General features: G+C 42.1%; 1 protein-coding gene across 4 annotated transcripts in view; it reads left to right on the plus strand.

Moving 5' to 3' along the window:
- Positions 1-8,928, plus strand: part of IL31RA (interleukin 31 receptor A) — an 88,130-nt gene extending 79,202 nt beyond the window's left edge. For all 4 annotated transcript variants that reach the window (XM_050946910.1, XM_050946911.1, XM_050946912.1 and 1 more), the window contains one exon: positions 2,371-8,928. In XM_050946910.1, coding sequence (XP_050802867.1) covers positions 2,371-2,847 — 477 coding nt within the window. In that variant the 3' untranslated portion in view covers positions 2,848-8,928. The remainder of the gene's footprint in view (positions 1-2,370) is intronic.
- Positions 8,929-13,474: the final 4,546 nt, after the last annotated feature.

Genomic DNA, 13,474 nt, shown 5'->3' on the forward strand with positions numbered 1-13,474 from the left:
GTGCTCCTGGCTGACCTCGCTGAGGTTGGCCAGGGACGCATGGACAAAAATGGGAATGACTCCCCGGTTCATTCCCTTCTTTATGTTTTGTCTAAAAATAGAGTCAGTCTTGCCTAGAATATGGGGCAAGTCTACTAGAGAGCCAGAGAGCACAGCTGCTCCGGATCAAAGCCCAAGAGATCCCGCAGAAATGATGAGCTGCATGCCATTCTAGGGGGTCCCCTGCTACAACCCCATCTGTTGCTTCCCTCCTCCCACACCCCTCCTGGGCTACCGTGGCAGTGTCCCCTCATTTGTGTGATGAAGTAATAAAGAATGCAGGAATAAGAAACACTGACTTTTTAGCGAGATAAAATGAGGGGGAGGCAGCCTCCAGCTGCTATGATAGTCCAGGCAGGACATTAAAGGGTGGGCGGGAGAGGAGCGCAGCCTCCAGCTGCCATGATAGTCCAGGGAGTACAGAATCTTTTCTTTAGACACGAAAGGTAGGGGGGCTGATGGAGCTCAGGCTCCAGCTGCTATGATGAGGATGGTTACCCAGCATTTTGCACTGTCTTCCAGGAATGACAGGGAGTCATTCTCATTTTTACCCAGGCGCCCCCAGCTGACCTCACCAAGGCCAGCCAGAAGCATTCACGGGCTGATGACAGTTTTCCACCATTTTGTACCATCTGCCATCAGGAAAGGAAGGGAAGGGGATGGTGCTGTTCAGCACCGCGTCTACCAGCAGCATGCAGTAGACATACGGTGACATTGAAAATTGGCAAGAAATGATTTTTTTCCCTTTTCTTTCACGGGGGTGGAGGGGGGGCTAAACTGACAAGATATGCTCTGAACCACCCTGGACAATGTTTTTGACCCTTCAGGTATTGGGAGCTCAGACAAGAATGCAAATACCTTTCGGAGAGTGCAGGAACTGTGGAATAGCTCGAGTCCTCAGTCCCCCTCCCTCCCTCCATGAGCGTCCATTTGATTCTTTGGCTTTCCGTTACGCTTGTCACGCCGCACTGTGCTGAGTCCCTGCTGTGGCCTCTGTCTGTCATAGGCTGGAGATTTTTTCAAATGCTTTGTCATTTCGGCTTCTGTAACGGAGCTCTGATAGAACAGATTTGTCTCCTCATACAGCGATCAGATCCAGTATCTCCTGTACGGTCCACGCTGGAGCTCTTTTTGGATTTGGGACTGCATCGCCACCCATGCTGATCAGAGCTCCACGCTGGGCAAACAGGAAATGAAATTCAAAGGTTCGCGGGGCTTTTCCTGTCTACCTGGCCAGTGCATCTGAGTTCAGATGGCTTTCCAGAGTGGTCACAATGGTGCACTGTGGGATACTGCCCGGAGGCCAATACTGTCAATTTGCGGCCACACTAACCCTAATCTGACATGGCAATACTGATTTCAGCGCTACTCCTCTCGTCGGGGAGGAGTACAGAAACCAGTTTAAAGAGCCCTTTATATCAATATAAAAGGCCTCGTTGTGTGGACGGGTGCAGGGTTAAATCGGTTTAACGCTGCTAAATTTGGTTTAAACGCGTAGTGTAGACCGGCCCCTAGCCTGACCCATCACAGGAGATGACAGATATGCAGGAGTCTGTATTCCTGTCTCTGAGAGGGTCTGAGTGTGCTTCTCTGTCACCCTTAGTTCTCAGTTTTCAATTTCCCAGGCCCCCTCTCAGCTTTTCTGTGGAGGACTAAGATAAAGGTTCTTCTCTGAGTGCCTGTCATTGTGTATTTTTCTTTTGAGATCAGAATCTTTTGGCCAGCAGTGTCCGTTGAGCTGTGTCTGTGCCTTGCTTATCCTCAGCCTTCACCTTCCCCACCCAATGGCATAGAGAGTAGAGTAAGTCCAACTTACCTGTTCCTTCTTAGTGCCTATCAGATTATCATATGATATCTTCAGTTTTGTCACTGAATCAATTTTCATTTATTGAAATCTAATAGAGTTGGACAGATGTCACTAAAAGTGTAATTTAAAAACAATGGGATTGCAGGTATAACTTAGGGAAAATTTTTCCTGTAGAATGTACTGGTCGTCATATGCAAAATGAAAATACTCTAATGTGATTCCTGGCACAGATTGAGTTTGAAGGGCTTGTGAGTTAGAAAACAGTCATTTTACTAGTATACTGAGAAAATTTTGATATGGATTCATTGAGACAATAAATGTGGAGCTTTACATTGCCATTTTCATAGTCACTTTTCAGAAAACTGTATTTCAAGAGAAATGCATTTCAAGGTTTCATTAAGTGGCTTCTTAAACATACAGACTTGAACAGAGCTGAAGTGGTGGGGGTGTTTTTAAAAGATTTTTGTAACGTATGTTCCTTTGTACTGATGTAAGTTTCAAGTGTTTCCTTTTTGTACTGACAGAATAATTCGCCTCTGAAGGAAGTACAATCTGAGGATGGGACAGTAGATCCTGAAGGCATCTATGTTTTGGAATCATGCTTTCCTGCTGAAGACCATACTGCATTATTAGTAGAGCGTCATGAGAACTATGATTCTAAACATACAAATGTTTGTAAAAAGGACATGGGTAATGGACATAAAAAGATTTTGTATGGTGAAGAATATGAAGTTGTAAAACCACTATCACCATCAATTCCATATATAGTTACAGAACAAGACTTCAGGAGTCAAATGCTGCTTTCAGCTTTGATGCCTGCCAGGAGAATCCAACATCAGCATCTAGAAATATCAAAAAAAGGCTTATGTGAGTCCCTGCATTCTTCATTCGAGAACTGCAAAGAGAATGAAAAGGAGGAAGTTCTAGAACATACAGATTTTGAAGAAGAAATTAAAATCAATCCATATCTGAAGAATTCTTTAATACAAGGGAATTTCTGATTTCTGAGAATTTGCCAGAATACAATAAGGAAGCCAAAAACCAATTGCTTGTCTTAGCCCCTTTCCAGTGAAACACTATAGTGCAACCATATGTGACACTGGACATGTTTGGACTGACCACAGCTGATCAGTGCATACCTGCAAAGTCATTTTGAGGTATTGTACTGTTCCGCTGGTCTTTCTCTTGGAGGGAGTGTTGCCTTCCATACATACATGCATTCAACTTCTCTTAGCATCACTTACTTGACTGAAAACTACCAGTTTGTTTGAAGGAATTTAATGCATTTCATCATCTGTTAATTTTGACTTCATATTATTGTTCTCTTTAACAGACATAGAGAAATATGTGCCAGTAGCCAGGCAAAGGAATCACACTTAATTCTTTTTATCCCTCCCCTTCCAGTTTATTAAACAAATTTTTCTTTACCATGACAGTATCCATCAGTGCAGACAGGATGCTGATTTCCTTCTTGACAGTCTCTTTCCAAAGCAGGCTGTTGCTAAGGCCACGCAAGCTTACTCAAACATCGCCAGGATATTCAAATCCCTTCCTTTCTTCTTTCGTAAAGTTACAAGAAATAGAACTTCTCTTTTCCCATTCTTCCTTCCCTTAACTTCTGTTTTCAATTCTATTTGTGATGTTCCTGCCATTTGTCAAGTAACTGGAGGCTTCGCTGTTCCTCTTGCCACTTCGGTCATCTGGTTTGGATATTGTGCTTCCTGTTTGTGTCGACAAGATTTTGTCTATGGCCATAGGTTTGGTTGGATTCTCTGTCACTCTCCTGTTTCATTTTCTCTTGGCTTTATCTTCTATATTTTACTCTGTTTTTCATTTCTCCTGTTTATTTGTCACTCATTGTCACTCCGTGTGCCCCATCCTATCATCTTACTCCTTTGTCACTGTAGATCTCTCCTGGCCGTCCAGCTGCTTCCCCAGTTGATGCATTGACTTCCTTGACTGAAATGGCTTAACTGAACACAGCCTCTTCTGTAGAAAAGGGCACTGAATCTATATTTAAGGCAGTGCTTCTCCTCTAACTAAAAGAAAATGCTGAATCAAACTGAGTAGTCAAAGGAGTCCCTTGAAGATTATCGCATTAAACTTAGAATTTCTGGAAATTACACTTGGAAATCCTAGAATCTTTTTTTGAGCATGCCATCTTTAGAAGTGTCCAGGCAAGTAGGACTCAGTCCTGAAGCTCAATTTTGCAGTATATAACTTCATTGAGTTCAGTAGTGTTACTCTTGAAATGAGATCAGAATCAGTCCCACAGAGAAGTCTGATGATAATTACATGATTTGCAAAAATATTTTAAAAATGACAAATCAAAATAAGCAAAGCTATTGAGCAAGGAAGAGGGAAACTCTTGTGGTTACACCAGAGGCATATTAATATTCAAAAGAAAAAAAAATGTTCATAAGGGGACTGGTTCTTTATAGACGAGAAAAATTGAATCAAAAAGTCCGTTAGAATAAAGGCCAAGCTGGCTTCTATATTTGTATAGATCCAAGCACACTGACAGAGCTCAGTAAAAAGTATCAAACTTAAAATGACAAGTGTTCAAGTCCCCATTCACTGTTTGGGCAGCCGGGCCTAATGAGATACGTGGCTTGTCCTTTGATTATTTTCAGGATAATACTAACCATTTTGTTTTCTTTGAATTTTATCCCAGTAGCACAACAAAGCTGACTGAGGGTATGTTTACACTGCCGCTAAGTATGTTCCTCCCAGCCCAGACGGACGGACAGACAGATAGACATGTGCTAGATCTACTTGAGTGATCACACTAAAAATAGCTGCGTGGGTGTAGCTGCATGAGCTAGTCACCTGAGTAAAGACCCAAGGAGTTGTGTGGGTTTGTACTTCGGTGGCTATCCTGTGCTGCAGTGTCCACAGTGCTATTTTTAGCATGCTAGCTCAAGCAGAGCTAGTGTGTGTCTGTCTACCTGGGCAGGAAGGCATGCTCCCAGCTGCAGTGCAGATAAATTCTAAATGGTGCCAGGGACTGGTAATGGGCTATTAAGCCATTAATTCTGAAATGAGTGAACTGAATGTAGCCCACATTAGCAGTACCCAGAAGTTGTTACAATGGGAAAAGGGTTGGGAGACCAGTGTGAAATGAATTGTTGGTCTGCTGGCTACCAGAATTTGCATTAATTGGCATCCTAAGACTGCTAAGCACAACAGTAATCATCATAATCATCATCCTTGCTGGCAATCTTGGTCTGGGGTACTGAATGTGCATGAAGAGTCAACTTAGTCCTCTTACTCTTAGGGAGGATCCCTCCAAATCAGAGCTGAGGCTGCTTGTTGAGACTGGGGGAAGGTGTGCATTGCCTGTTGAGTATTATTAATGAATACTAACATCTACTATTTTAAAAAACTTTGAAAACATATTCCTGCAAACACGAAATTGCCTAGAACGTTGCTCAAATTTATTCATTGTGAATGCAGAGATTGTCTCCTGAAACATCCTCCCTTCCATTGACCATCAAATAGTATCATTGTGGCATGTGTATCAATTGTTTACATGGAGAAATAATATTAGGGAAGTATTAATGCAATTTAGCTGCTGGAAATAAGGAGACATAAACTTGTGACCTGCTTTCTGCAAACCACCAGTAAGTGCTTCACAGATCAACATTGGTTCATGGACCAATTAGAGAAACTGGTCTAAAACATAGGAGAGTCTACACTATAATCTTTATTAAATACTGGACTGCATGTACTAATGTATGTACTGCATGAACAAGACCAATAATCTGCAACCCTTTCCATACAGTCCAATACTTGTGTATAAAAATGCCGTGTGACTGCAGTCACACAATTGTCATATCTAATGCACTATTTTAATCAGATTTTTTCTTTAGTTTTGAATGTATCTGCTCTGTATTGGTTATTTGAAAAAATAAATCAGTAAGAATTTTATGGCAGTAGTGAGGATTTTGTGTTTGGTTCATTGTTTTTACTGTTAGAGCATGTGAATACACACCCTTAAATTTTCTAAGCAATGAGAAGTGAGGGTTTTAGTGAGAAAGGCACGGGAATTAGGAGACTAGGGTTGTTCTTTTCCTGGCTCTGTCCCCCTTTCTGTGTAATCTTGGATGACTCTCTCTATACCTCAGTTTCCTCCTCTGTAAAATGCCTGTTTGTCAAATGTGTAGCGAGACTAAATTTTAAAGCATGTTTTGATCCTTGGATAAAAAGTGCTAAGTCAAATATAAAGTAGCATTAATTTCTCATGAGAAATGTAGTTGTACTGATGGTTTTTGAGAATCCAGGTTTTAGTGGCGGGACATATGAGTTTGAATTAAGTGTCTCCAGTCCCTTCAGTTATTCTAGGAGACCTAACTTAGTCCCTACTGGTTAATGTACCATTCACAGGCCATCTGGATAGAAGGAAGGAACTTTTTAATTGCGGACTCAGTAGTTGCAGAATGATAGTCGAGTATGCATTTGGCTGTGTAAAAGGGAGATGGTGCTATTTGTGTAATAGTTTGGAAGCACCAGAAAAAAACATGCCAACCATTATATCACTGTGTTGTACTCTGCACGATATTCTTGAGAATAAGGGGAAAAAAGTCTTACTGCTGGGGACTGTCCAGATATTTGCTCGGTGGTGAAAACAGCAGATGTCCCAAAGTAAATGGAAACACAAGGGGAAATATTGTTAGGGATACCTATTGTTCTTATTTTGAGTCTCATCCCTGAAAATGTGTGACTGTACAATCAGCCATTAGCCCATGGAGGGGGAATTTGGGTTCACTGTATGCAGTGCTTATGGGTGATGCAAGTGCAGTCTTGTTCAAGAACTTTTTAAAAACCCTGTACATTATTTTAACTTTGTTTAAAAGTGTTTGACTTTCATGCAGTAATGAGTCATAATGTATGAATTTTAAATTTTTTATTATGAAACAACGGTGATGTAGCAGACCAAAAATAAAGTTGTTATAGAACCAATACTAAAACAACTTGTAGTCAAACATACATTTAAGAAATAATAGTGCAGTTAAAATTGAAGATGCAATACAGGGCAGAACAACAGTTAAGAGGTGGAGGGCCTGAAAGTCACAGGGAGTACGTGCCTTGGTTCTGCCTCTTGTTTTTCACAGAACTTCTGGGATTGAGTGGCATGGTGCAAAGTTATCAGGGGTGGTGGGGTCCCTCCCAGGTGCAACTGTCCTCCGTGCCCAGAGGTTAACTCTACAAGGAGAATGGCCTCTGGGACCACTGCTGCAGAGGTAGGTCGAGGAGGAGTTGCGGGGTGGTCCCACTATTGTATTGTTGAGGGGCTGAAGAACATGCCTAGCACCCAGTACACAGGGCTGCAGCGCCTGCTGTCCTAGCATCAGCCTCTGATGAAGCAGTGAATTTTGGCTTGATATAGCCTCCATGAGCTCTGTATCTCTGTGTCCATTTCCAAGCTCTCTTTGGCTATGGTAATGCTTTCCCTGGTGATTGCAATGCTGTCCTCAGCCACTGTCACGATCTTGTTTGTGAGCTCCATTTATTTCTCCCTGTGGGTCCTCAGTACTGCCTCCACTTCTCACCCAGCTTTGCTTTTGGGGGGAAGACACTGCTATGAAGTCTGAAAATGTCTCATCCAGACTTTCTTTTTTGCCCCTTCAGGTTGGCCAGGCACTCCATATATGATAAAGGCCCTGTCCTTGGTGACCTGAGGCCACGATAGCATTTTTGTAATATGCATTTGTGACTTTACCCCCCTGAGATTCTTCCCAGTCTTGGAGAACCTCAGAGGTGGCAAGTGGGGTGTGAGTGAGTGAGTGAGAGAGAGAAAAAAAGATGCTGATTTGAAAAAAATCATGTTGACTATTTTTAGCATACTGGATAAGATGAGACCTAGCACAGTTACGTCTTCGTAAGCTGGGAATCACTCTCTTAGCTCACAGAGTAGATGTAGCCAGAGACCTGTCTTGATAAGAGCAGTGGCTCTCAACCTTTCCAAACTACTGTACCCCTTTCAGGAGTCTGATTTGTCTTTTGTAAACCGTGTTTCACCTCACTCAAATGACTTGCTCACAAATTCAGAAATAAAAATACAAAAGTGTCACAGCACACTATTACTGACAAATTACTTACTTTCTCATTTTTACCTTATAATTATAAAATCAATTGGAATGTAAATATTGTACTTGCATTTCAGTGTATAGTATATAGAGTCCTGTAAACAAGTCATTATCTATGTGAAGTTTTGGTTTGTACTGACTTTGCTAGTGCTTTTTATGTAGTCTGCTGTAAAACTAGGCCAATAGGTGAGTTTATGTACCCCCTACAAGACCTCTGTGTACCCCCAGGCTATGTGTACCCCGGTTGAGAACCATTGGATTAGAGCACCCTCATTCCCTTGTGTAAAGACCAGGGAACTGATGGGCAGCTTGGCTTAAATCCCACTGAAAGTAATGGGCGATGGCCATTATTAACTAAAGGAAATATTTTGAGTTTGACTTCAGCAACTATGAGTTCTTGTGAAACTTGAAGCAAACCCTCAAACTGTAATAGAATGCTAAACTGTATTATACTATTTGGCCACTTGGTGGTGGTGATTATTTGTGTAAAATATCTTATTCAAATAAACATTGGCCATACCTGGGAGAGTATTAAAGATAGAGTGACCATATTTCCCTATGCTGAGTGCAGGACACCCGGTAAAATTACTCATATTCAAGCAAGTTCAATGGCAATCAATCGTATAAATGTTCAAATTAGCATAAAGTTGACTGAGCCCCTGTTAAAAAGAAATATTGCACAGTTGGATTCTTTTTATTTACCTTCTTATTTTTAAGGCTTTAGGGTTCACATGGGGAGGGGTGACATACGCGTCCCTATCCCCCACACATGCACACACATGGGGAGAGGTGACACACACTCTCTTGTACACCTCTCTCACACAGGGGGTGTAACCGATTGACCTGACCTTCCCTTTCCAGAGCTCTCCACTCCTCCATGCCTAGTTGGGCCCCCAGGACGGACCCACCTGTCCTCGTACCTGGCACCTAAGTTTCCTCTAAGCTGCATGGCTGTGCAGCTTCCTATTAAGCCCCACTCAGGGCCGTGACAGAGAGAGATGCCTCCCCCCCCCCACCCGGCCCCAGGGTGTACCTGCCTCAGCCAGGGGAGGAGCCCCTGCCTCAGCCCGGCCCAGGCCTGCCAAAGCTGCCAAGGAGAGGAGCCCCTCCCTCAGTGCAAAGTAGCCAGACATGAAGAGAGAAGCCAAACTGGATAAAAAGGCTGAAAGAGCTTTTACAACAGACATCACTCAGAGAACTGTTGGGTCTAGAACCTGGAGACTGCGTGTGTCAAACTGGATGGAGAAAAGGGATGGACAATTCCAACTGTTGTGAAGAAAAAGAATTCAGTGCCTGCACCATCTGTGAGCAAGAACTACAGTGGAGAGTCCAACAGGAACTGTTGGCATCTACAGTTTGTTCCTCAGAAAGAACAATCAACAGAGCAAACTCTACAGCTGGCAGATGCAGAACGAGATGACTCAGATTTCAAACTGATCACAGCCTGTCATTGCAGCTAATGGACAACCAGATGACACAATTATCAGAGGGTAGCCGTGTTAGTCTGGATCTGTAAAAGCAGCAAAGAATCCTGTGGCACCTTATAGACGAACAGACGTTTTGGAGCATGAGCTTTCGTGGGTGAATACCCACTTCCTCAGATGCATGTCATGCATGCATGCATGCCCCTCCATACGCAGTGCAGGGGCATGACAACACCCAACACCAAGTATCATAAGACTTTTAATATAATTGCACGAGTTAACAACTCTGCACTTGCCTGAGAGACTGATCACCACGAATTGCTCAACTGCAGGTTTCTTTCAGTGATGGCTGAGAAGCTGCACTGCAGCTGCAGGCTCTGTAGAGTGAGCTCACCCTTCAGGGGATGGGCCATCTGTCTGTTTTTCCCAGAAAGCTTTTTCCAACTCGTCTGATCTAGCATAAAGTTTTATTTTTATGTAGTTCATGGATTTTGTTTGGCAAAATCAAGCTAATCTACCCCATTCTTTGTGTCTGTGTCTAATAACACTTCCTTATTCACTTTTTCCATACCATTCATGATTTTATAGACCTCTGTCATATCCCTCCTTAGCGTCTCGTCCTATGGAAGTTGTTTCATACCCTGGATCACATTTGTTGCCCTTCTCTGAACCTCTTCCAATTCCATTAGATCCTTTCTGAGATGGGGTGGTCAGACCTGAACATAGTTCTCAAGCTGTGGTTGCATCATGGATTTATATAGTGGCATTATGAAATTTTCTGTATTATTTTCTCTGCCTTTCTTAATAGTTCCTAACATACTGTTAATCTTTCTGATCGCTGTTATGCACTGAGCGGAAGTTTTCAAGGAACCATGTATGGTGACTCCAAGATCTCCTTATCTGGTTGTAATAGCTAATTTAGAACCCATCATTATATATGCATAGTTGGGATTAGTTTTTCTACTGTGCATTACTTTTCATTTATCAATGTTGAATCTTATCTGTCATTTTGTTGCTCAGTCCGCCAGTTTTGTGAGATCCCTCTCTAACTCCTCACTGTTGGCTTTGGACATAACTATCTTGAATAATTTTGTATCATCTACACATTTTGCAACTTCACCATTAATCCCTTTTCCCATTTCATTAATGCATATGCTGAATAGCACAGGTCCCACCCACTACAGATCCTTGGGGGACCTCACTGTTTATCTCTCTCCATTGTAAAAACTGACCTTTGTTTCCTCTCTTACAAGCAGTTACTGATCTACAAGAAGACCTTCCCTCTTACCCCATGTCTATTTAGTTTCCTTGAGAGCCTTTGGTGAGGGACAGTATCAAAGGCTTTCTGAAAATCCAAGTACACTATATTGATCAGATCACCCCTGTCCATATGCTTGTTGCCTTCCTCAAAGAATTCTAATAGATTGGTGAGGCATGATTTCCCTTTAGAAAAGCCGTATTTACTTTTCCCCAACAAATCATCTTTATCTATGTGTCTGCTCATTCTATTCTTTACATAGTTTCTAATCAATTTGCCCAGTACTGAAGTTAGGCTTTCTGGTCTGTAATTGCCAGGATCGCCGCTGGAGCCCCTTTGAAAAATCAGCGTTATATTTGCTCCTGTCCAGTCATCTGGTGTTTTCATACTACATGTCACACTTACTATCGTTAGTGTTTCTGAAATGTCATATTTGAGTTCCTTCGGCACACATGGGGGAACACCATCTGGTCCTTGTGACTTATTACTGTTTAGATTATCAATTTGTTTTAACACCTCTTCTATTGATGCATCAATTTAAGACAGGACTTCAGATTGATCACACAAAGAGAATACCTCTGATGTGAGTATCTCGCCCACATCCTCTGCAGTGAAGACTGTTGCAAAGGATTCATTAGACTTCCCTGCAATGGCCTGGTCATCTGTGAGTTCTCCTTTAATGTGTAGTGGCCCCACTGCCTTTTTGGCAGGCTTCCTGTTTCTGATATACTTAAAAAAATTACTGTTCATTTTTGCATCTTTCGCAAGTTGCTTTTCAAATTCTTTCTTGGCCTGCCTTATTATACTTTTATATCTTACTGGTTAAGACTTTGTGCTCCTTCCTATTTTCCTCATTAGGATTTGACTTCTAAATGTTAAAGGATGCCATTTTGCCTCTAATGGCCTCCATTAGTTCGCTGTTTAACCATGGTGTTATTCTTTTGGTCCTCCCATTTCTTTTTGATTTGGTGTACACATTTAGTCCAAGCCTCTATTATGGTGTTTTTAAGTAGTTTCCATGCTGCTTGCAGGCATTTAACCCCTGTGACTGCTCTTTTTTATTTCTATCTAACTAGAGTCTTCGCTCTTGTGTAGTTCCCCTTTTAAAATTAAATGTTACTGTGATGGGTCTTTTTGGTCCCCTCCTTCCCCCACAAGGATGCTGAATTTAATTACTTTATGGTCTCTATTATCGATCAGATCAACTATAGTTACCGGTTGGACCAGATCCTCTGCTCTAGTTAGGACTAAATCAAGAATTGCCTTTCCCCTTGTGGACTCCAAGAGTAGCTGCTTCAAGAAGCCGTCATTATGGGTGGATAGAAATTTTATCTCCGCATCATGCTCTGAGGTGACATTTACCTGAACAGCATGATATAGTTGAATTCACACATTATTATTACATTCAAAGAACCAACTCACTCTGAAACCCTTTTTCCAACAGTGTAATTTTGAAAGCACCCTCAATGAGTTTGAATAATGAGACTCAGTGATAATTGCCATGTGATTTTTGGATCATGGATTATAATTCTTATATTTTAAAATGTCGCATTACAAAATTACCAGCTCTGACTCTGAAGTGAAACATTTTAGAAATATCATTTATAATTCAGTTTGTTATAAATTTTCACAAGGGTGAAATCCTAGCCCCATTGAAGTCAATGGCAAAACACTGGGGGCAAGATTTCATCCAAACAGCCTGTGCCACCAATTACACAAGTGTCGTCATTCATGGTCCTAGTGCATTAATGGAACCATAACCTGCATCAGGAAATTACAGAACTTACTGTCCTCATCTTTACATGCTAAAATATCACTTATTATCAGATACATTTATGAATGAAGCCAATTTTAAAAGCAATGAATGGCTTCATATTTGAAAAGCGTGACCCACAAATTATACAGTACAATGATTCTCCAGATGTAAGATGGCTGTAGCCTGTGGCCAAGATTTTCAACAGTGAATAGGTATTTCCCCTTTGTGGTTGCCCAAATTGACACCTGATTATCAGAGGGTGGGCACTGGTACTCAGCACTTTCTGAAAATCAGGCCCCTTTATGAAGTCTCAAGTTGGACATCCAAAATTAGAGGAAGCCAAAACCAATACTAACTTTTGCACATCTTGGCCATCGGATATAGACTTCTGTAAGGGAAATGTCCTGGATCCAAAAATAACACCCTTACCAAGCCAATATAAAGGGAAGATAGGGAGCAGAGTTCGGGCTGTTTGAGCTGAGCTGTGCATTTCCTTACTTTCAAATCGTTTGGAATGATTTTCATAACTTCGCTCCTATAGTTTTAATGTTTGCAAGACTAGTGTTCTTTCAAGGTCCTTGTAACATTAATGCTGGATTTCCTAGTTTCCTTAGTGTCTCCTGTTTGCTGCCATTTTATTTGGCCCTTCCTCTTCTTCACCTCTTGTTAACATTTCTAGATGAAAGCGCCTGATTCTCAATGGGCTTTGAAGGTTCTAACACTCCTGTACAATCTTGCATTTCCTAAGAAAATTAGGGTTGCCAGTGTACCTTTCTAATTCCTGGTAACTGGACCCCTGAGGTCCTGCCTTCTTCTCTGCCTCGTCTCCCAAGGCCCAGCCCATTCTCTGACTTCCCCTCCAAGGCCCTGCCCCTGTCATGCACTTCTCTCCCTGAGCCCCCCAATTATTTGCAGGATCATCTCAAGGAACTGCCCTGCAGGTGGGAGGCAGCCCTGACTGAGCAGGAGCTGGTGTGAGTTAATGATCTGGCGCCTCCCCCTGCCTCGTGGTAACCAGGTTTTTGGTTTGGGTGCCATTTAGGATTGCCAGATCCCTGAAAACTGTGCACCTGGCAATGCTAAATGGCACCCAGACACATA

Source organism: Gopherus flavomarginatus, chromosome 3, assembly GCF_025201925.1.
Source record: "Gopherus flavomarginatus isolate rGopFla2 chromosome 3, rGopFla2.mat.asm, whole genome shotgun sequence".
NCBI lineage: Eukaryota > Metazoa > Chordata > Testudines > Testudinidae > Gopherus > Gopherus flavomarginatus.